The 23,074-nt window shown below is 36.8% G+C and overlaps 1 protein-coding gene across 1 annotated transcript in view; it reads left to right on the top strand.

Annotated features, from left to right (window-relative positions):
* The window catches only part of HOMER1 (homer scaffold protein 1), a 126,883-nt gene extending 106,160 nt beyond the window's left edge, over positions 1-20,723 (top strand). Inside the window, exons 7-9 of the mRNA XM_055342245.1 lie at positions 3,420-3,530; positions 4,161-4,241; positions 17,798-20,723. Of these exons, the coding sequence (XP_055198220.1) occupies positions 3,420-3,530; positions 4,161-4,241; positions 17,798-17,986 (381 nt within the window). The 3' untranslated portion in view covers positions 17,987-20,723. The remainder of the gene's footprint in view (positions 1-3,419; positions 3,531-4,160; positions 4,242-17,797) is intronic.
* The last annotated feature ends 2,351 nt before the right edge of the window (positions 20,724-23,074 follow it).

Below are 23,074 nucleotides of genomic sequence, written 5' to 3'. Positions count from 1 at the left end.
ACCTGTATTTGAAACTTCATACAGGAAAAGAAAATCAGAAATTCCAGTGTGAGTTATATTAGTAGCCCAAACAATTACTTGTGAAAAATTTTTTTGTGTTTAAAGCATTTGCATTTACCCAAAATGAAGTAGATGCCACTAATTTCCTTTTTTAGGAAGGATGCCAAAGAAATGAACTTCATAGACAATAAGAAATGGGCTTACTACCAGAGCACAATTTGAGGAAGTAGTAGGATAAGGATGACATGAGAAGTAATATAGAAATGAAATAGAGACAGGGAGGGAGAGTAAGAAACCTGAGTAAATGTCATCCTATTATATGTATAAAGGTGAACTTATGAGAAGGAAGAAGGAAGTTGTTTAATAGTATAGAGTTTCCATTTTGCAAGATGACAAAGTTCTGGAGATCTTTTTCACAACAGTGTAAAGCATACTTAACACTACTAAATTGTACATTTAAAAGTGGTTAAGGTGTTATATTTTATTATGTGTTCTTCACTACAATAAAAAAATTAATCCAGGCAGCCTGGGTGGCTCAGCAGTTTAGCGCCACCCTCAGCCCAGGGCGTGATCCTGGAGACCCGGGATCGAGTCCTACGTCAGGCTCCTTGCATGGAGCCTGCTTCTCCCTCTGCCTGTGTCTCTGCACCCCCCCACCCCCCGTCTATCTCTCATGAATAAATAAATAAAATCTTTTAAAGAAAAACTTAATCCATGACAGTTAACTCACGAGCCAGTAGTCACTAAAGAGCTAGTATAATCCCCTTATTCTGTAATTTTTGCCCTTAAGGAAATTTTGGTTTATAGAATGAATTGAATTTTAGAGATTTGAGAAATGAAATCTATTTATTTACATATTTATAATTTTCAGTGCTCTTCTTTGCTTCTTGTAGATCTGAATTTCCAGCAGTTATCATTTCCCTTTAGCCTGACTTCCTTTGCAGTTTGGGCCAGAGGGGTGTAGGGGCAGCTTTTGTGTTTTCCTGTTTTTTTTACATGTCTATTCATTTTCAGTTGTATGTTAGACATTTTAAATTAGACAATATACACCCCATAGATTCTCTTATCTTACTCTGAATGAGGTTGATTTTTGAGCAAGCAGTTAATTAAACTTATTTACAGATTTACTTGCAATTGTGAAAGTGTGGACTTAGCCTTCATGAAAGTCCATTTATATTAATTTTGCCCTTAACCCTATGGTGAATTCCCTAGTCCTGGGAAATCTTTATTTCTAAGACATAATCCTTCTGGTGCTTTCAGTGGAAAGCTTGAGGTAATTACCAACGTCCTCTGATTTAGTGGGACTCGAACATCACACTCTTCTCTCTGTGGTGAGCACTACCACAGCTTAACTCTTACAGCCTTCCACCTCCTCCCAACCCCACCATGCTGGACTCCTTGGATTCTTATCTGTGCACGTGTAGTTCAAGGGTCAGCCAAAGATTTGAAGGAAGTCTGTATGTTTATTTGGGGACTCTATTCATACAGTTCTCTCAATTTCTAGCTGTTTCAGCTGTTCTAAGGAGTCCCCAGATCCTCAGGCTCCTCAGGGAAATAAGACCACAGGTTTCAGCTTAACTTCTAGTCAAGCAATGGAGCCAGACTAGAGTGCCTTCAAGCAAAATGATGTGTAAATGTGTATCTCACCCAATGTTACTGCTTTCTTTCTGTCTTTTGCTCTATTTGGTCACTTATCAGGGCATTCAAACAGTTGAATTTTACATTTTGGTCATGATTTGCAGTTTTTATCTATAGAAAAGTTTTTCCAGTAAAAAGTACTCCATCATTATCAGAAATGGAACTCTCCCCATAAGCAATTGATTGTCCAATTGGACAAAGAAAAGTCATATATATTGAATAATAAGGAAATAATTCCCAAGATTTTGAATATGTTTTGTTTTGTGGACCACAGGACAGGAGAGCCTAGAGGGATTAAGTAGATTAAGGAATGATTTTCTGTTGAAAGTACATGCTGAGCTGAGAGCTGAAGGTTTGGTAATGTCTGATTGGCTTCAGCAGTAAGAGTGGACATTCTAGTGAAGTCAGCAAGATGGGTGTGAGAGTGGTTTATTCTTAGGATGAGGAGACTTGCCTACCTTTAGTTGGAAAAACCACATATAACTTAGTGTGAGTGTCTTGGGTGATGAGGATGGTTAAATTGTTTAGGGCTGGTATCTGCAAGACCCGAGGGTTGTAAGAAATGATCCTTTGAATGGCTTTGAATGGAGGAGTTACACAATGATAGATGAATGTTAGTTTACAGGAGAGGTAAAAATAGACAGAAATTATATAATTATGTCCTCTGGTGGTCCGTTGCTATAATCTAGGCCTACATGATAAGGGTCTGCACAAGACTATAGAAGGGAAGAAAGTGTTAGGAAAGGTAGAGTGACATTTATGGAGGGTTAGTATATATTTGGAAAATGTGAAAGTGGATTTACTGTTTCCCTAATGGTCTAGAACTTACTGCATTCTAGTCAGCCAAAATGTATAAGATCCTAATGCATGTGAAGGGCTGTGATGGGATATGTGTGTCTGTTTTTATGTTGACTTCTATCTTGACTGTTGGTCCAATAGTGTTTTTGGATGGTATAACTTTTAGGGCTACTGCCCTTTGCTGTTCTCTTAAAGTGCTCATTACAAGTTACGTAGCTCTTTGGGCCCTTAGTACATTCTTATTGACTAAAGAATGTTGTCTTTGGCTACAGAGACACTATTGATGTGAAGTCATTCTAGTATTGAATGATTTAAGTTGTATTTTAAGCATATCTTTTCTTCCAGATTCTCTTACAATTTGGAAATATATTTAAAAAATTTCTCACTTCTGCAAGGCCAGTTTTCAGAAGCCATGTTTAATTTGAAAGCTACAGATGGAAGGCAGATGGTTATAGCTGATTTTGAATATGTTTTGATAAGAAATTTTTAAAGAAGCCTTTCATAATAGGATTTCTTAACTGTCATTAATCAATTAAGTTTCCTAGCTCTTTCCATGAGCAAGCCATATGAATAATTATTTCCCCTAGTCTTTTTTCTTTGTCCTAAATTCATGTCCTTAAAGAATCTATTCATTCTACCTTAAGTGTCTTAATATATCTCAAAATTGATTTTTTTAAATATTTATTTATTTATTATTTATGATAGACATAGAGAGAGAGAGAGAGAGAGGCAGAGACACAGGAGAAGGGAGAAGCAGGCTCCATGCCAGGACCCTGATGCGGGACTCGATCCCGGGACTCCAGGATCGCGCCCTGAGCCAAAGGCAGGTGCCAAACCACTGAGCCACCCAGGGATCCCCTCAAAATTGATTTTCATGTGTTGTTTCAAATTTATGATTTACCTATCAGGGGTTTATTATATTTTTGGCAAGAAATCTTTTGACATAGTCGTATAACTTAACCTGTATTTACATTTCATTTCAGGTGACTGAGCTTGAATGTGTTAGTAGCCAAGCTAATGCAGTGCATACTCATAAGACAGAATTAAATCAAACAATACAAGAACTGGAAGAGACGCTGAAAGTGAAGGAAGAGGTATTTGCTACTTTTCACTCATCTGTGTAATCTGGCTAGCATATATGTACAAAATATTTGAGTCTCTGTCAGATTTACAGATACTTGATGGAATAAAATAAGCTTGTGGGATGTTGTGGCGGGGGTGGGGGGAATGAAATTTTTTTTGATTGATATGTGTCCATATCTTCTCCATCCTTGTTTCTGCAGTTAGGAACTATGGTGAGGCAGTCAGCCTGAAGGTCTCTTGCCTTCTGTATGAAAGTTACATTCATAAAATCCAAAGAAAACCGTGAAAGGTTTAAATGAATTTTCCAAACTATTGCTTTCTCTGGTTTCCAGTCATAAGATTTAATATCCCAAGAAAGAATTATATCCACAAAGCTTGAAGCAGTCTTAAAATGTTGTGATTACTGTTTCTAAGCAGTGCTGTACCACAGCCACAAGTAGACGTATTGCTGAAGATTATCATGTACTAGAAAACATTCCCAAAAAGACAAATTCACCTCTCAAAAAAATCAGCATAAAGGAATGTTTTTAAAAATTTTTTTTCTAAGAACTTGGACAGTAATTTCAGGGAGAAGTAAGACCTTTTCTTTCCTTGATTTAGTTTAAATATTGTTGCTAAAGACATTGCTCTACTTTTTCTAGGAAATAGAAAGATTAAAACAAGAAATTGATAATGCCAGAGAACTACAAGAACAGAGGGATTCTTTGACTCAGAAACTACAGGTGGGTTATAAAAACATTTTTATTTCATTTCTGCATAGAGTGGCATCAATCATTCTTTCACATAGTAATGACTTTCTGAAATTTCATTTTGTAGATTCTCAGTCATTTTTCCAGGAGTTCTGATTTATGTTTAATCTTTGATTCTTCAAAAATTATGATAACTTCATCTAGGTAGCATTTGATCATCATAGATGGTCGTTTATAAATTGTCTTTAGTAAATTATTTTAGAAATGTCTACACTTTAACATAAAAATACCCTGAATTTATTTTTAATTATTTTTTAAGATTTTATTTTTATTCATGAGAGACACAGAGAGAGAGGCAGAGACATAGGCAGAGAGAGAAGCAGGCTCCCTGCAGGAAGCCCGATGTGACACTCGATCCCGGGACCCCGGGATCACACCCCAAGCCAAAGGCAGACACCCAACTGCTGAGCCACCCAGGCTTCCCAAAATACCCTGAATTTAAAGAGAATTTCTCAAATGGATCTCATTCAATTGAAGAGTTCTCATTTTTTTTTTTATACTGAACTAATTAGTAGGAGTTGCAGAAATAGTTGTGCCCTATTGGAAATTAAATTAGTGCCATTTTTCTTTCTTTATTCTAATTAATTTTATTCACTTTTTACATAAATAATATGTTTCCTGACTCTAATTTGCATACATATATCCTGTAATAGCAGTTAGGGAAGATTTTTAGAATTCATTTTCAAAGTCTCTTGGTGCTTTAGGCACTTGGCTTACACTCCAGTTCTCTATAAAGAAAGGTTAGGACCACTTTAAAGTTGGGAGTAGGGACTCCTGGGTGGCTCAGTGGTTGAGCATCTGCCTTCAGCTCAGGGCGTGATCCTGGTGTCCTGGGATCAGGTCCCACTTCGGGCTCCCTGCATGGAACCTGCTTCTCCCTCTGCCTGTGTCTCTCAAGAATAAATGAATAAAATCTTTAAAAAAAAATAAAGTTGGTAGTAGAAAAAAATATATGTACAGAATGAGGAATTTTGGAAAAGAGGTTGTAAGTGGGACCTGAAAGCCCAGAGATAGAAGGAGTACCTCAATTATAATGAGAATATCTTGTATTGAGTGCTTACCATATGCCAGACACTGTGCTCAGTACTTTACTTATATTATGCATTTACTTCTTGTAATAGTCATCTGAGGAAACTGAAGCTTGTAAATGTTATTTATCCAGTCTCCGTTTATATAGGTAGTCAGAATTCTGCAACAGTAGAGACCCTTTCATAAAGGAAATAGGTTCTTTATGTGGCATGAAACACTTCCCTCTCTCCTATCACTGACTTTCAGGAGACTGGGAAAAATAAGGTGGTTTGTTTTGGTTAGCCCTATTAAATGTTGTTCCCACATTTTAATGATCTCTGTAAATTACTGGTTCTCGAGGGGGAGGAGTTTTGTGCTACAGGGGACATTTAGCAATGTGCTGAGACAATTTTGATTTTCACAGCTCAGGCAGTGCTATTGACATCTAGTAGGTTGAAGTCAAGAATGCTGCTAAGCTTCCAGTTATCTGGCCCAAAATGTCAGTGGTGCCAAGGTTGACAAAGCCTGGTGTAGAAGTAAGGATGAAGCATGTAATCAGGGCTAGAAGAAGTAGGGGAAATTTGATGTAGCTTTGTTTTTTATTCCTTAGGTTTAGGCTACCCTTTCCTGAGTCCTTGCTATGATTCAGGCATTTGCCAAGCACTTGCATACTTGTGCTCAAATTCTCATGCTAACGGGGGTGGTATTCCCATTTTCAAAAAGAAGGCAGTTGGTTCAGAGGTGTTAACAAGTTTTCAAGGTGAGGCCTAAATTTGTTTTAATTCCAAAGTTTCTATTCTTTCTGTATTACCATCACACTGCTTCAGGCGGCCAAGCTGTCGAGACATTCCTGATGGTTCTTTAAAACTTTTTTACTAGTTAGATACCCATAGTCCCTGAGAAACCAAGGGGTGATTTTTTAAAATTAAATTTCTAAATGTATTTCATCATTAATTGACTGATAATTGAATTTTAAAGCTGGCCCCTATTCTTACCTCTTTTTTCACCAAATATCAAAAATGCTCTTCAGGGGACGGCTGGGTGTCTCAGCGGTTAAGCGCCTACATTTGTCTCAGGGTGTGATCCTGGAGTCCCGGGATTGAGTCCCACGTCGGGCTCCCTGCATGGAGCCTGCTTCTCCCTCTGCCTGTGTCTCTGCCTCTCTCTATGTGCCTCTCATGAATAAATAAATAAAATCTTAAAAGAAAATGCTTGTTTCAAAAACAACCTATGAAGGGGGGCACTTGGGTGGGCTCAGTCAGATGCTTTAGCATCTGCCTTTGGCTCACTCAGGTCATGATCTCAGGGTCCTGGGATCGAGTCCCATGTTGGTTCCCTGCTCAGCAGAGAGTCTGCTTCTCCCTCTGCCTCTGCCTCTCCCTCTCCCTCCGGCTCGTGTTCTCTCTCTCTCTCTCTCTCTCTCTCTCTCTCTCTCACTCTCTCTGTCAAATAAATAAATAATAATTAAAACACACAACACAGGAAAACAACCTACCCAGAACAGGATAGGGAAGCTTTCAGACCTTCAGGTCCCGCTTGTAATGTAGGCCTAGGCTCATGTGTTAATTTCTCCAACTTCTCAATTTAAGCACTACTCTGCAAGGTCCTCCCCACTCCACCCCAGATACTCTTTGTAATATTACCATGTTTTATTTTCCTAATAGCAATTATCACTGTCCAAAGTGGTCCTGTTTATTTCATTTTTAAACTTTATTTTGAAATAATTTCAGACTTAAAAGTTGCAAGAATAGGGATGCTTGGGTGGCTCAGTGGTTGAGTGCCTGTCTTTGGCTCAGGGTGTGATCCCAGGACCCTGGGATCGGGTCCCACATCGGGCTCCACACAGGGAGCCTGCTTCTCCCTCTGCCTGTGTCTCTGCCTCTCTCTGTGTGTCTCTCATGAATAAATAAATAATTTTTTTTAAAGTTGCAAGAAGTGGTCCCTGGGTGGCTCAGCGGTTTAGCGCCTGCCTTTGGCCCAGGGCGCAATCCTGGGGTCTTGGGATCAAGTCCCACATCAGGCTCCTGGCATGGAGCCGGGAGCTGTGTCTCTGCCCCTCTCTCTCTCTCTCTCTCTCTCTCTATCATGAATAAATAAATAAATCTTTAAAAATAAAATAAAAAGTTGCAAGAATAATACAAAGGCTTTTTATATACCTTTCACCTTTCCCAAATGTTACCATTTTTTGCCATATTTGTTTTACTATTCTGGAATTCACTCTCTCTCTCCTCCTCTCTCCCTCTGAATATATATTTTTTTCAATAAAATCTTTGAGAATAACTTGCAGATTACAGTATCTCTTTACCTCTAAACACTTTGGTGTGTATTTTCAAAAAGTAAGGAATTATTTTATGTGATCATCAAAATCAAGAAGTTACCTATCTACGGACCTTATTCAATTTCCCATAATTCTCTTAATAATATATATAATAATATAATAATCTCCTTTATAACAAAGTTTAAAAATTGATTTATTCCAGAATCCTGTGTCACATTTAGTTGTCATATATATTATTTTGATGTTGGAATTCCATATATACATGGCTATATACATATATAAAAAAATGAATTCTTACTCATACCTCCCAGTACAGTGTAATACAATGGAGTTTATTCTGGCCGCCTCCATATTCATATTTGTAATTCCTTTACCCAATACCAAGACACCTGATTCTTATTATCTACAGTATGTCTACTTAATTTCTCAATCTTAGCAGAAAATGGCTTTTGAATTACTAATTCATACCACCACAAAAAAATGCAAACAAAACTTTACCAGCTAGAGATCACTATAATTCTTTCGTCCTCAGCCTATGCTCAAAAGTTTGTCAAGTTAGTTCTTCCCCTCCTTGCAATTGGTTAGGTTATTCATTAAAACATACTTATGTTTATTTGTATCCTATTGTACTCCGTTTTCATATTTTCTTTCCCATTCTTTTATATATGCATGCATTTACTGAGTATACAAAACCTCCTCCCCTTTTTAAAATGGTAACATGATCTAGATTACTCTTCTGCATGTTGCTTCTTTAACCTAAAATATATTCCAGAAATCACTATCAGTTCATTGAGATCTTGTTCATACTTTTTATAGCTGAAAAGTCCTTCATTTGTGTGTGTGATAGTTTATTCAGCCACTCCTTTATGTCGGTATTTAGGTTGTTTCCAGTGCTCTGCAACAATACTACAATAAGTAATATTGTGCATAGGTATTTTGTTGATGATGGAGGTGTATCTTCAGGATAGATTTTTTTTTTTAAGTTTTTTTTTTTTTAAGTAATCCCTGCACCCAGTGTGAGACTCGAACTCACTACCCCAAGATGAAGAGTCTCGTATTATTCCGATTGAGCTAGCCAGGCATCCCCCAAGATAGATTCTTAGAAGCAAGATTTCTAAGTGAAAAGATAAACACACATGTAGTTATGTTAAACATTGTCAGATTCCCCTCCATAATGGATTCCCCTCCATAACGCCAGGGCCCACTCATACTACTATCGTGAGTGCCTCTTTCTCCATAGCCTCACCATCAAAATGTGTTGTCATACTTTTTAATTATGTGATAGGTGAGAAATGATGGTTTTAATTTACATATCTCATTTTTATGACTGACATGAACATCTTTCATAAGCTTAAAGGTCATTTCAGTATCTGTACATGTGTGGATTGGGTGTTCATGCCTTTTGCCTTTTCCCTATAGGATTTTTGGTCCTTTTTCAAAAGTTCTTTATATATATGATTACATGTTAAAAATATTTTCTCCCAGTATGTTGTTTTTTGACTTTGCCTAAGATGGTGGTTTATGTAGTAGTCCTATTTATTCCTTTTTTCTTTTTTGGTTCTGGCTTGTGGATCATATAGTTAGATAGCTCTTTTCCAAACTCAGATGATATAGGGACTCATCTGTATATCCCCTCTAGTACTTAGAAGGTTTCATTTTTTACATGTGGCTCTCTGAGTATTTTGGGTTAATTCCTTTGTATGTGGTATGAGATGTGGATTCAGTCGTATCTTTCCAAGTGGCTGTCCAGCTATCTCATTACCATTTATTTAAAACTTCATTCTTGGGCAGCCCTGGTAGTGCAGCGGTTTAGCACCGCCTGCAGCCCAGGGCCTGATCCTGGAGACCCTGGATTGAGTCCCACGTCGGGCTTTCTGCATGGAGCCTGCTTCTCCCTCTGCCTGTGTCTCTGCCTCTCTCTCTCTCTCTCTCTGTGTCTCTGTGTCTCTATGAATAAATAAATAAAATCTTTAAAAAAATAAAATAAAACTTAATTCTTTTCTCTAGAGATTGAAGATACTTGATTTCTCTGTGCATTTTGATCTATTCTGGACTTCCTATTCTAGCCTACTAGTCACTCTATTAATGCATCAGTACCACATTGCATTAGTGGTGGAGGCTTTAATATCTGATAGGGTCAGGTACTCCTCACAGAGTGTCTTTTTCATTGTTTTTCTCAATATTCTTACATAGTTATTTTATCATATGAAATTCAGTATTCAATACCATCTTTTGTGTCAACTAAAAATACAGCTCTATAAAAAAATTTTACTGGGACTGCTTAAAATTTATTTATTTATTTTTTAAATTTTTAAAAATTTATTTATTTATGAAAGTCACAGAGAGAGAGAGAGAGAGAGGCAGAGACACAGGCAGAGGGAGAAGCAGGCTCCATGCGCCGGGAGCCCGATATGGGACTTGATCCCGGGTCTCCAGGATCGCGCCCTGAGCCAAAGGCAGGCGCCAAACCACTGCGCCACCCAGGGATCCCTGCTTAAAATTTATAATATGATTTCAGGAGAAGCAATAGTTTTTTGAAGTTTTTCCATCCTATCCAAGAATAAGGGATGTCCTCCGATTTGTTTACATCTACTTTTGTGGTTTTCAGGAGTAGTGTTATAAGGTTTCATCATGTCGTTTTGCATATTTCTTGCATATAAATATTTTATCTTTTTTTCTATTTCAAATAGGTTTTTCTCTATCATATCTTTTAATCAATTATTGTTTGTATATTTGAAAGCTGTTGAATTCTGTATGCTATCTTTATATCCTACTACAACTAAATTATTATTTGAGCTAGTTTTGTCACTTATTGCAATTGATTCTGTAAGAATTTTTAGGTATAGTAGCATAATCTGTAAACGGAGATCATTTTACTTGTATTCCTCCAATTCTTTTTTTTTTTTTAAAGATTTTATTTATTTATTCATGAGAGACACAGAAAGAGAGGCAGAGACACAGGCAGAGGGAGAAACAGGCTTCCCTCAGGGAGCTTGATGCAGGGAGCTTGATGCAGGATCCAGGATTCCTAGGACCCTGGGATCATGACCTGAGCCAAAGGCAGACACTTAACCACTGAGCCACCCAGGTGCCCCTTATTCCTCCAATTCTTAAGCCTCTGTTGATTTTTTTTTTTTTTTTTTTTTTTGTCAAACTATACCTGTTAAAAACACCAGTACAATGTTAAACAGTAGTGGAGATGATGGGCTTATCTTGTCCCTCATTTTAGTGAAAATGCCCCTAGTATTTTTCCATTAAGTAAAATGCTGGCTATAACCTAAAGTACATTTTATCACGTTATCAGTGTGTCCTTCATTCCTATTTTCCTAAAGTGTTTTTACCAGGAATGTGTTTTGAATTTTGTTAACGGCTTTTTGTTTTTTTTTTTTTTTGGGGGGGGGGTTAGTATTTATAGAGATAATATAATTTCCTCCCTAGTTCTATTTTATATGGTTTATTTTATTAATGGATTTTCTAATACCAAACTGCCTTTGTATGACTGGAATAAATACCACTTAGCTATGGTGTCTTATTTTCTTAATGTAGTGTTAGATTTTTGTTCTTTATTATTTATCATTTTTATATGATATTCATTTTGATATTGGTCTATAACTTTGTTCTTTTGGGGGGAGCTGTATTTATAAGATTTAGGTATCAGGGTTATATTTTGCACACAGGTAATACTTCAGTTGTAAGTCATACACTATATTCATTTTCTGTGCTCTGGAATAATGGCTGGCATATTGAAACTATCTAGTCTTTGAGTGTTGACAGCATCAGGTTTCTTTTGCGGACACTGAGCTTCCATCTAGGGTTCACATAGTCAGCAAGAACTCTTATTTCTTATTTTATATGGTTGTCCATTGTCCTTTTCTTCTTGATTAAGTAAAGTTAAGCAATGATACATCTAACCATTACCCCTGTTTTTCTATCCACTACCTTATGCATTTCTTTTTATCTTTATTATTCCTGCCTAGTACTTTGTCTTGGTTTTCTTCTTATTCTTTCTCTTACCAGTGTAAGAGAATTTTACTCCTTTTATTTTTTTTTAAAGATTTTTTTAGTTATTTATTCATGAGAGACACAGAGAGACAGGCAGAGGGAGAAGCAGGCTCCTCGCAGGGAGCCAGATGTGGGACTTGATCCCGGGACTCCAGGATCACGCCCCGAGTCAAAGGCAGATGCTCAACTGCTGAGCCACTCAGGTGTCCCTACTCCTTTATTTTCATTCTTTCACTTTTATGTATAAGTGTTTAAAGCTATAGATTCTCCTCTGATCATTGCTTTAGGTGTATTTCATAGATTCTGATATTTAGTGTGTTCATTATCCTTATTTTGTGAAATTCTGTATTTTTGGTCTTATTTTCCTTGCATGATGAAATGTTTAAACGAAGGCACTTTAGGGACGCCTGGGTGGCTCCGTTGGTTAAGCGTCTGCCTTCAGCTCAGGTCATGATCCAAGGTCCTGGGATCAAGCCCCACTTGGGGTTCTCTGCTTAGTGGGGAGCCAGCTACTACTCCCTCTGCCTCTCCCTCTGCCCTTCTCTTCTGCTCATTCTCTCTCTTTCTTAAAGAAGTAAAAAATAACAGAAGGTGCTTTAATTTCCTGGTGGCATAAGCTTTTTATTTTTTGGATTTAGTTCTTAAGTTCTAGTTTTCCAGTCTTGTAATCACAAGGGTTTATATAATTTCTGCTTTACATAATTTACTGTGCTTTTTTGTGTGATCTTATATATGGTCAACTTTTATAATGTTCTTTGTTCGCTTTGTAATTTATGTCTTCTATATTGTTACCTCTCCTTTGTTCCACTTGATCTGTCCTGTATTGACATAGTGAAGTCTCTCATTAATCTGTTTTTATCTGTGTCTCCTTAAAACTGTAATTTCTGCTTTATAAAGATGCTTGGTACCTAAATATAATGGTTATATCTCCATTGTGTGCTGTGGCTTTTAGCATTAATATGCCGTCCTTTGCTACTCTTTCTACCAGTATCACAATCCCTCATTATCTTGCACCCATCCCGTTATTTTTGGCCTTCCTAAATGAATTGCTCATTGGAAGGACCTTTCTATTTCACGATTTTGTTTTCAATTCCTAGTCTTACTGCATTGTGATCACAGAGTATTTTTTTATAATATTTATATTCAATGTAACTTAATACTGCTATTTTGTGACCTCATGTAAAACCAGTTTTTGTGACTGCTTCAGTGTTTACACATAGATAGTGTTTTGTGAGCCCAACTGAATTTTCTTCCTTTTGCTTGGTAACTTATTCATATTTATCAATACGATTATTATGTTTTGATTCAGTTTATCATCATAATCCCTGTGTATTTTGTTAATTTGATTTTTTTTCTTTATATGATATGTTCTTGGACCTTTTTTATATCTTTTGATATTTGAGATGGTCTTAACTTTGCTGTAGTGGTTAACTTTAGACTTAAACCTTTTAAAAATACTCCAATTCACCTGAGTTCATATTTACACTTTCACTGTCTGGTTTCTTTTTATTTATTTATATTTAATATTTATTTACTTTAGAGAGCATGAGCGGGAGGGATGGAGGGAGAGGGAGGGAGAATCCAAGCAGATTCCACACTAAGCCTGGAGTCTGACATGGGACTTGATCTCACGACCCTGAGATCACAACCTGAGCCTAAACAGTCAGATGCTTAACTAACTGCACCACCCAGGCGCCCTAGTTTGTTAGTTTTTAATGATAATTGACTTTGAACTATTACATTCTCAATAAGTAGAAGCTTATTCTGCTTTTCTCTTTTCCTTCCTTTTTTTTTTCTCCTGTTTTTTAGTTGCATTATTTCTGCCTTAGCAGACTAAGTAACATTCTGGGGGAGCTCCAGGGTGGCTCAGTTGGTTAAGTGTCCAGCTCGGTTTTGACTCAGGTCATGTGTGGGATCCAGCTCCGCACTGGTCTCTGTTGTACTCAGCTCTTGGAGTTGGCTTGAGTCGGCTTGACTTCCTTCCTCTGCTCCTCCATCTTCTCTTGCTCTCTGTCAAATAAATAAATACAATCTTTTTTAAAAAAAAAAAAGTAACATTTTATATTATTTTTTAACCATCATCCACCTTTGTTTTAGTCTTTTTTCTTACATATAGTATATGGTCACCATCAGTCCTTTCTCTAAAGTTTCCACAATGATCTGTTGGTTGGATGAAGCTTATCCTTTAGTAGACGGTTCCAGAAAAGCTCATGGTTTAAGTTGTTTTTTAAGACTTTGTACTTCAGTGACAGGTAGATATAAAATTACTGGTTTGTAATTTTCCTTCTTTGAGTTTCTTGAAAATGCCACTCCATTATTACCTTGTTTTAATGTTGCTTTTTTCCTTTTTTAAGATTTATTTATTTTGGAGAGAGAGCACCCTCTTTTTGGGAGATAGGGAGAGCCTACATGTCCTTCAGTGTTTTAATTGTCTCTTAAAAGATTCTAAATTTCTCTTTGTTGCTTCTGCCCCTTTGCGGTAGGATTCTAGCAGGTTCCTTTCTCTTTCTTCGTTTTGCCCATTTCTCCTCAGAAGTGTCACTTTTCCAAGATTGCCTCGGGTCTTGTGTACACGGATAAGTCCCTTCCTTGTAGTCTGCTCTGGGTCACCAGGACCTTGTTTGTTTATTTGATGATTTTTCCAGTATTTCGGCACTTCCAGCCATGTTCCTTAGGGTTATGAGAGTTCAGTCTTAAGCCTTTAGTTTTCCTCTTCCCTCTGCTCTCCTTGCCCCACGACCCTGCCTTGCCCTCTGCAGAGGGTTAGAGAGCGAGCTTGGGAAATGTCTTTGCTGGAAATTGGTTGGAGTTTGTATGGCTCTATTTCTGCTGGTTACTTTGAAGTCCTGGAATGTGTGTGACGTTACTCTTATTATTGATTTAGATAGTTTGGGAGGATGGTTGGGAGATCTCCGCATATAGTCACCATTACCGCAGCATCTCGGAAGTGTTGTTTACTTTTTTTGTTCCCAGCATCCCCATTCTAGAATGCATGCTGCATTAAAACAGGAACCATCTTTGTTTATTTTCTGCTCTATCTCTATTGCGAGTACATAGAAGATGCTTAGTAAATAATTGTTGAATGTCTCTTCAAAATTTGTGTCTGCTGCCCATTTTTCTGTTGAATAACTAATTCTAATTTTGATGATTTATATGTCATGTTACATATATATGCATGTTATATATATATATAAGCTTGATGATATATTAGGGTAGTGTATCTTGTAACAGCTTAAGATGTGAATCGATGCCAAAGACACTTTTTCTGTAACTTTATTTAGATTAAAAATACAGGATTTTAAATTTACAGAAAATGAGGCTGATCTGGTCCCATTGATGATGGTAATAATTGTGTAAATTTTTTAAATCACTCTAGTGTTTAGGTTCCATATCTAACAAACACAGAGCGTGACCTTCTACCCACTAAAATTTTATACTTGCCATTTTTGCCCTTTAAAGCACTCGAAAGAGAGTTAGCTTCTGGCTTCCATTTTTTATCAGGACTGAACTAGGTCTGTGGATACCCCTGGCACATGCTTACGTGTACTGTCATGCAGTGCAAGTTCCCACCAGCCAGAGCCTCGTGGTGGCCTTGTGGTGGCCATTCTTGCTCTAGGATTATATTCTCTGCCTCAAAATAGACCAGCACTGTCAGCACTGTATCGGACCCCTTTTGTTATCCGACTACTAAAATCCCTCCAATCAGAGAAAGGGCTGATAGTATGAAACTCTGTCTAGAGAGAACAATGCAATTTTAATAGCTGAGGAAATTTGGTGTTTTGCATGCTTCCATTGAAAATGTTTGCATGTTTCATTGATTGGCAAGGAGAACAACGAAGCCTTTCATTTCAAGGAAGGCTGTAGAGGGCATACTGGGTGGTGCCTGGTGAAGTGGGTGTTTTCTAGTAAATGACATTTGGTCTATTTTTATAGTTGGAAACATTCTACTCTTAAGCTTATTGTTTAAGCAGGCCAGAGAGCATGCTGTGCAATCATGAGTGGAATTTTTACATTTGATCCGAGGGTCTGTTTTTTGCCTCCTAGTTTGGAGCCTCCATGAATGTGGCTTCTGAATTTATAAGTATTTTATTGGTTTCAGACCCTGCTCTCAGTTTATTTATTTTCACTTTGTAGATTATTCAAAGGGGAGAGATTAGAAACATACCTGGGAAAATCTAGCAATAAATGCTTTAATATTAGATTGGGATTTCTTAAATTCTTCATTTATTACTCATTAGAGTTGCTGTATTCCTTATATTTTCCCAGGTACTTGCGGCTCTTCTGTGGCATTCTTGCTTAAGCCACAGTCGAGTTCTTTCTGTCAAAGCAAGTGAACATTTCTTTATGTTCAGAATCCTAGATCAGGATTACTTTCTTTTATGTATTCAAGCCACTTTCCTAATTATTTTTCTCAAAAGTGTAATATTTACAAGTATTGTAAGAAAAGTAAATTTTGGAAGAACATGCCCATAATGCTAACAACTCTTTCCTATTTGTACAGGAACTTCCAGTGTTTGTCCTCATGCACACCAGTGTTTGCTCATTTGCACTGTGCTGCTTCATACTCATTTTTTTTTATTTAACATTTACCAGATTGTCTTTTAAAAATTAAAAAAAAATATGTTCCACCACCCTTTAGACTTGATAGAATTTTTAAAGAGATTTACATTTAAACCGTGTATTAACCATGTATTTAAAGCATGAAACATAATATTTTCTTTTTTTTAATTTTTTAATTTATTTTTTTGAAACAATATTTTCTTTTTTTTTTTAATTTTTTTTTTTATTTATTTATGATAGTCACACAGAGAGAGAGAGAGGCAGAGACATAGGCAGAGAGAGAAGCAGGCTCCATGCACCAGGAGCCCGATGTGGGATTCGATCCTGGGTCTCCAGGATCGCGCCCTGGGCCAAAGGCAGGCGCCAAACCGCTGCGCCACCCAGGGATCCCCGAAACAATATTTTCTGAGGCTGATTCATAACATACCACTAACACCAAAATGTTTTAATTGTCCCATATAATTTACATATATGAATGTAATTGGTGTCAATCACTTAAATATCCTTTCTGGAAAGCTCACTTTTACATCTGAGAGAAATTAACTTTCAATTAATTGCTTAGCTGAACAGCTTGTTTAAAGTGTCATAGTTGATTTCTGCTCTTTTTCTCAATTTGAATATTTATTTTTTTAAGATTTTACTTATTTATTTGAGAGAGAGGGGAGGAGGGCACCAGTGGTAGGGAGGGGCAGAAGGAGGGGGAAAAGCAGGCTCCCTGGGGAGCAGGGAGCTGAATGAATGCGGGGCTCTATCCCAGGACCCTGGGATCATGACCTAAGCCAAAGGAGATGCCCAACTGACTGAGCCACCCAGGTACCCCTCAATTTGCATTTTTAACCAGAATTAAAGCTCAAGGTCATTAGATCATTTTATTTTTTTCAGAATCACTTATTATATTTGTCATGTTTAGAAACATTTTTAGAGCAATAATACCTTGTAATGTTTAAGTATGCTAGACTTTATTTTTTTAATTAATATTTTTGTCATGAACTATTACTTCCCTTTTGTCATTTTTTCCTTTTCTTTCCACGATTTCCAGTACACTGGAATTGTCAGCTTTACAATTCTCTTATATATACACATGCTTATCGTAAATATCTGGACTCCCTTTCAGCAGTTAAGCTATTCCCTCTGCTGCATGCACTCGCGTGCACTCGTTGACAGTGAGGCAAAACGAAGATTAACATATTCAGAGGATCCTGAAGCCTCGTGTTAGAGAGTAGTTGTCTTCTCACAGGTCTTTCTCCAGAATTGCCAGTAAGGAGAAAAAAACACTCTCTTTTTCTCTGACTGCTTTCACCTGAGGTGGCTACCAGTTGTGCATTAGGAAAAAGCAGTGGGCAGAAACTGAAATGAGATGTAGCTAATCCACAGAACGGATTGTTAATCCTCATCGGCATTCGAAGAGTCCAGAGTGTTGCCTGGCCCAAAGTAAGCAGTCGGGAAGTTTCTTTTGGGTGGATAGATGGATTCATGAACAAGCCTGTGGGTAAACCATGGATTTCTCAGGCAACAGAATTCTAAGAATCTCCTTAAATTGTGTTAGCTTGAGATTCAGAAGCTCATCCTCCTGCTCATCACACTGCATTAACTACCACCATGTGAGTAATCACAAAGGTTACATTGTTTTCAGAGTCGTGAACTAACCTGTGTATCTATATCACACTTTTTGTCTCTAAAGGAAGTAGAGATTCGGAACAAAGACCTGGAGGGACAACTGTCTGACTTAGAGCAACGTCTGGAGAAAAGTCAGAATGAACAAGAAGCTTTTCGCAATAACCTGAAGACACTCTTAGAAATTCTTGATGGAAAAATATTTGAACTAACAGAATTACGAGATAACTTGGCCAAGCTACTAGAATGCAGCTAAGGAAAGTTAAATTTCAGTGCCAATTGATTAAAAAATATACTGTCTCTCTTCATAGGACTGTTTGGGCTCTGCATCAAGATCGCACATAAAATTTGAATATCACTCCTTCTCCAGGAGGATGATCTTTTGAAAATTGGAATTGTATATTTCAGTGTAAATTTTAGAATTCAGCTTGTAGCTAGTTGGGGAAAAAAAGAGATGAAAAACTTGAACTACAAATTACCTCCATGTATATTATTGGCCATAGTTAACTAGAAAGTTATAAATAGACACTTAATGCAATCTTTTTTTTTTTCTTTCTGATATTAGCTAATGGGAGAATTAACAGTGTCTGGGTCATATCCCCTTTTTGTGTTCAACACAGTGAAGGTTATCTGCTTTTTAAATTTATTTATTTATGATATCTAAAGCTGTGTTTTGTGCAAAAACTTAGTGATGAAAGCCCTGTCTTCTGTTGTAATCTGAATAATTTCTCAGGATATTTTTGCACTGTGAGAAGCAGTGCCATTACCAATTAATTCTTGCCAGGAGTGAGAGAGAGCTGCATCTTTAATTGAAACATACTTACTAGAACTGGGTGTATAGAGTTCTTCCCTTTTTTTATACTGGAAGATATTTCACTCGGTGACCACTCTGGTACACTCTGGTGTTCTTTAATCTTGTCTGCTGTATAGTTTACTTTTCCATATTGATTCCATGTATTTACGAGAAGATATTGTCTCCCATTTTATTACACATTTTAAAGCCAACTAATGAAGGCAGCTGAGTCCCTCGGAAATTTTTCTTTTTAAATTTCTAATAAATTTAACACACAGTACTGAAATACAGCAGCCCGTCATTGACGGTCTGGTCTAGCAATGTTAAGTATATTTACAGAATATGCAGTTACATTTATTTATATATTTTGCAAGAAATCTTTTCTGAATGATCAATGCATTTCAATTTACAACTAATAATGGTAATTGGGGAACTGTTTATTACAGATCATTTTAAGGTGTATAGCAATTTTAAAGGGGATCCATTTCCATCAAACAGCCGATCAGAGGACTATGGGGATTGGAGCCGTGTACTCTGTCTGGGTCTTCACATCAACCACATCTCTAGTCAAACCTCACAAGGCAATATTCTGAACTGTTAACTAGGCATTTCAAACAGGAATTCAATTCAATAGGCTCTTCTCAATGAACAAGTTTTAATGTTGTTTTGATGTAATTTTAAAAGACTTTTAGCAAACATGCATTTCTTTATAGATTTCTTTTAAGAAGCTATTTTAAAAGTAAGCCAAGTGCTGTCTAGCCTGCTTATGGAGTTAGGGATTGCATCAGAGTCCATATATTCTTGCTGTACAATGCCTGTGATGTTGAGGAGGGTTCTTTTTTAAAGTGTATGCCTGAGTCTCTGACTCTATGGAGTCTACAAATGCACTGACTTTGTACCCCAAAATGATGGAATTGTTAAGTACAAAATTAAGCTGATGAATCAATTTGTAACCATTTTTTCCACTCACAAACAGCAACTCAACACTAGACAATTTTGTTTTATATATGTATGTGTATGTATGTAAGTACATACATATTAATTTATATTAGAGTGAAAAATAAATGGTTTGTTTCTAAAGTTAGTTTCTAAAGTGAGTTTTCAGGTGTCTCTGAAAGGTTTATATCAGACACTTAATCATCGTGTATTATATGTGCTATGACATCATGTAAGTTACCTCCATCTATTTTATGATATTTCCTCACCTATTTATTATAGGGAAGGTAATTTAGGTACACAAGCTCAGAGTTGAGATATTTCTCTGATAAATCAGGTAATAAAATTTATTTGATTGATGGAATTTTGAAGTAGATGTGATTTTATCCATCAGTTCCTGAGTAACAGAGCACCAGATTTTAATTTAAATAGGGGATATAATACTAGGGATCAGGGAATTTAGTTACGAAGAGTTAAAAATTAAACAACAACAACAACAGTGTAAGCTGTTGAAGTGGTAAGTGAATTATTTTAATGATGTAATAAGATATTTTTAAATTTTGACATAGTTGTCATTTAATGGGAAAACAACTCACCAAAATGTCTCCACTTGAATTGTATTGATATGTGAGACATGTGTGTAATTCAATATATACAATATATACATATACCCATATGTATATACAGAAAATTATTTTTAATATTTTCCTACTGATAAATTTAAAATTGGAAATTTTGTGAGTTTTTTCCTTGTCCAGTAGGGCCTAATTTTTTTCTTTTTTTAGTGATTTAACAATTTGAGGGCTGCACCTTTAAATTCCCAGATTGTCATTAGACGTGTACAGTATATGGGATAAGGTGGACACAAGTGCACATATAAATAAAATCTTAAGACTATTTTATTCATTTATAGTAGGAGAGTATCTAGAAATCGTCATCTACAAATCATAATTAGGTTGTGTGTCTCTTGTAGTTTTCTCCATTTCTGTATTATATAAATAAAAGTTTGAATATTAAAATCTGATTTTTCCCAGAGACAAGTATTATATAATGTATCTATATTTAGATCAAACTGTGGTAATATATTTATCCAAAAATGATGCTGGGGACTGTAGCCTGAACATGTGGACTTGAAGTGACACAGGAAAGGAGAGCAGAGATCGATCCCATTGTGTATAAGTTATTATATGATAATTATGAATTCTTGTACAAAAAACAACTGAAAAAAGGAAAAACAAAAATACAGTTTTTATTTTGAAATACATTTGTTCTCTGGAGAATGTACTTTATCCTTTTTTCCTTCAGTCTTTTACAGATATTTTTTAAAAAGCATTTAAGTGATGGCAGCAGTTGCTTAACTCTTACAGGTGCTACTGGATTTCGCATTAGTGTGTTATGTTGTGAAATCCTGACTTTGACATAAAAGGTTTTATAAGTATTTCCCTGCCTGGAAAATTAGTTTTTGTTTCTCTTCTCTCTCCTTCTCTCCGCCTATCTACTCTCTCTCTCTCTCTTTTTTCTCTCTTTCTTTCAGCAGATTAAAAAAAGTGCATGAGGTTGCATCCCTCCTTGTCCCTCTAGCAGAACTTCCAGCACCACCATAGATTTAATGTTTTGCTGTCACTGAACTTTGGGAAGCAGTGAGAGGAAAAGCTTGCAGGTTTTTTTCAAGTGGAAATCAAAGGGACGTTCAAAATTAAACCACCACCTTTGAAAACTCATTTTTTGCACTGGTTAAAATTAAATGTATTCTTTCACACATGTGCTAGGGCCATGTTTTTGTTTCACTGTGGAGCGTGCAGCTCAGCTGCTCTCTCCCTGCAGACCTCATCTTCCCTCCAGTCTGGAATCGGAGGCAGGCCCTGGGGAAAATTTGTTTGGTGGCAGTGTTTGTTTTTGTTTTTGGTTTTTTTTTTTAAGAAATCCTTTTGTTTCTTTGGTATCATGATTTTACCATTCCTGATGGTCTGTGCTTGAAGTCATGAAATAGTCTTCATTGAATGTTTGTCTTCTATATGTTCAGCATTGTTTCTTTATCATCCATGAGGTAAACTAATTTACATAAAATCTTAAGAAAACTTTCAGGTAAGAAGTAGTTAGGAATGATATGTTTCCAAAAATTTTCTCAGGTAGGATACTGTGCAATGATTATTAGGAAGATCGTTTCCAAGTGAGAGAATATTTTTTTAATTACTAGAAAAACGACCGTTTTGGAAAGGAAAGAGATGAATCATTCACCTTACTTGAAATTGTGAAAGTGCATTTTTTCTGATTTAAAATTGGACCTTAAATTTAGATGACAGTTTTTCTTTATGGGAAACTGATATGTACATGTCACAGAAATATAAGCATCATTATTGAATTAAAGAAATGTTTTTTGTTGTTTTCTATATATTACCTAGTAAAATAGCTAACGATTTTATCTAAGAAAAACTCAAAAACTCAGCACTACACTGCCTGGTGACTTTTTTTTTTTTTTTAAGAATTTATTTATTCATGAGAGACAGAGAGAGAGAGAGAGAGAGGGAGAGACACAGGCAGAGGGAGAAGCAGGCTCCATGCAGGGAGCCCGACATGGGACTCGATCCCAGGACTCCAGGATCATGCCCTGGGCCGAAGGCGGTGCACTAAACCGCTGAGCCACCCAGGGATCCCTGCCTAGTGACTTCTGCTTAGTACACTGGAGAGAAAAGAAACACTTTATTTTTACCCAAAACAGGAAGAGAAGTTGCATCTGGACTAGAATAGGGAACAGGCCACAAGCTTGTAGTACCTTTCCAGTCAATTCTGATCCCTCTGTCCTTTGGATGAAAGGACACATTCTAGTGGTGGCAAGAGTGACTCTGGAGGAGGAGAGGATATTTTTTTGGAAGCAGGGCCAGCAAAGAGTGGGAGCATCTCACCTCCATCTTTACAGAAGGCACATCAGGCTAGCCAGAGACACCTGCTGCTTTTCACTCAACAAGTTGGGATTGCCTTAGCGAATTTTAAAGGCTTTCAGGAGATCCTGTCATTCGTCTTGTCAGGATTTATAACCTAATCTAAGACACCTGACGTTCACAACTCCCCATTCTGTGGAATTCTGACCTACTTTTGCCAGTTACTTTCACATCACATCTACCCAGGGGTAGAATTACTACTCTGCTTTCTCCTAATAGCACCAAATTAAAGTGATAATGAGTGCCTAATAAATGCAAAATTAAGCCCATTTCTGTACCACAGGAAAATGTCTTTTGTGGATATTTTTTCTATCAACATAAATGATTGTGTCTTGTTATCTGTGCTTTATAACTATGTTACTATATATGCATATATAGGAAGTGTCATGTCTCAGTGACTCATAGATAGGACTTACTTGATTGTTACACCTTAAATGGAATGACTGTTTGATGAAACGTGGCCAGAAAGCAGACGTGCTTGGAGTTAATGCTTTCTCAGCAACTTCAGTATGAAATGGAACAGAAAGGAGTGTTTGTTGAATCTGTGCTATGTGACAGGCACTGTACTAACTGACATTTCATTTTCATATATAGGGGCCTTTGCAGGGGTGTTCCTTTGGAAGGGGGATGAGGGAAAGGAAGGGAAGAGGCTCAAGTGATTGTACCTGCTGTGTTG

The sequence above is a fragment of the Nyctereutes procyonoides genome, unplaced genomic scaffold (genome assembly GCF_905146905.1).
Source record: "Nyctereutes procyonoides isolate TBG_1078 unplaced genomic scaffold, NYPRO_anot_genome, whole genome shotgun sequence".
NCBI lineage: Eukaryota > Metazoa > Chordata > Mammalia > Carnivora > Canidae > Nyctereutes > Nyctereutes procyonoides.
Note: the sequence above shows the minus strand (reverse complement) of the source record. Positions and strands in the feature narration are given on the sequence as shown.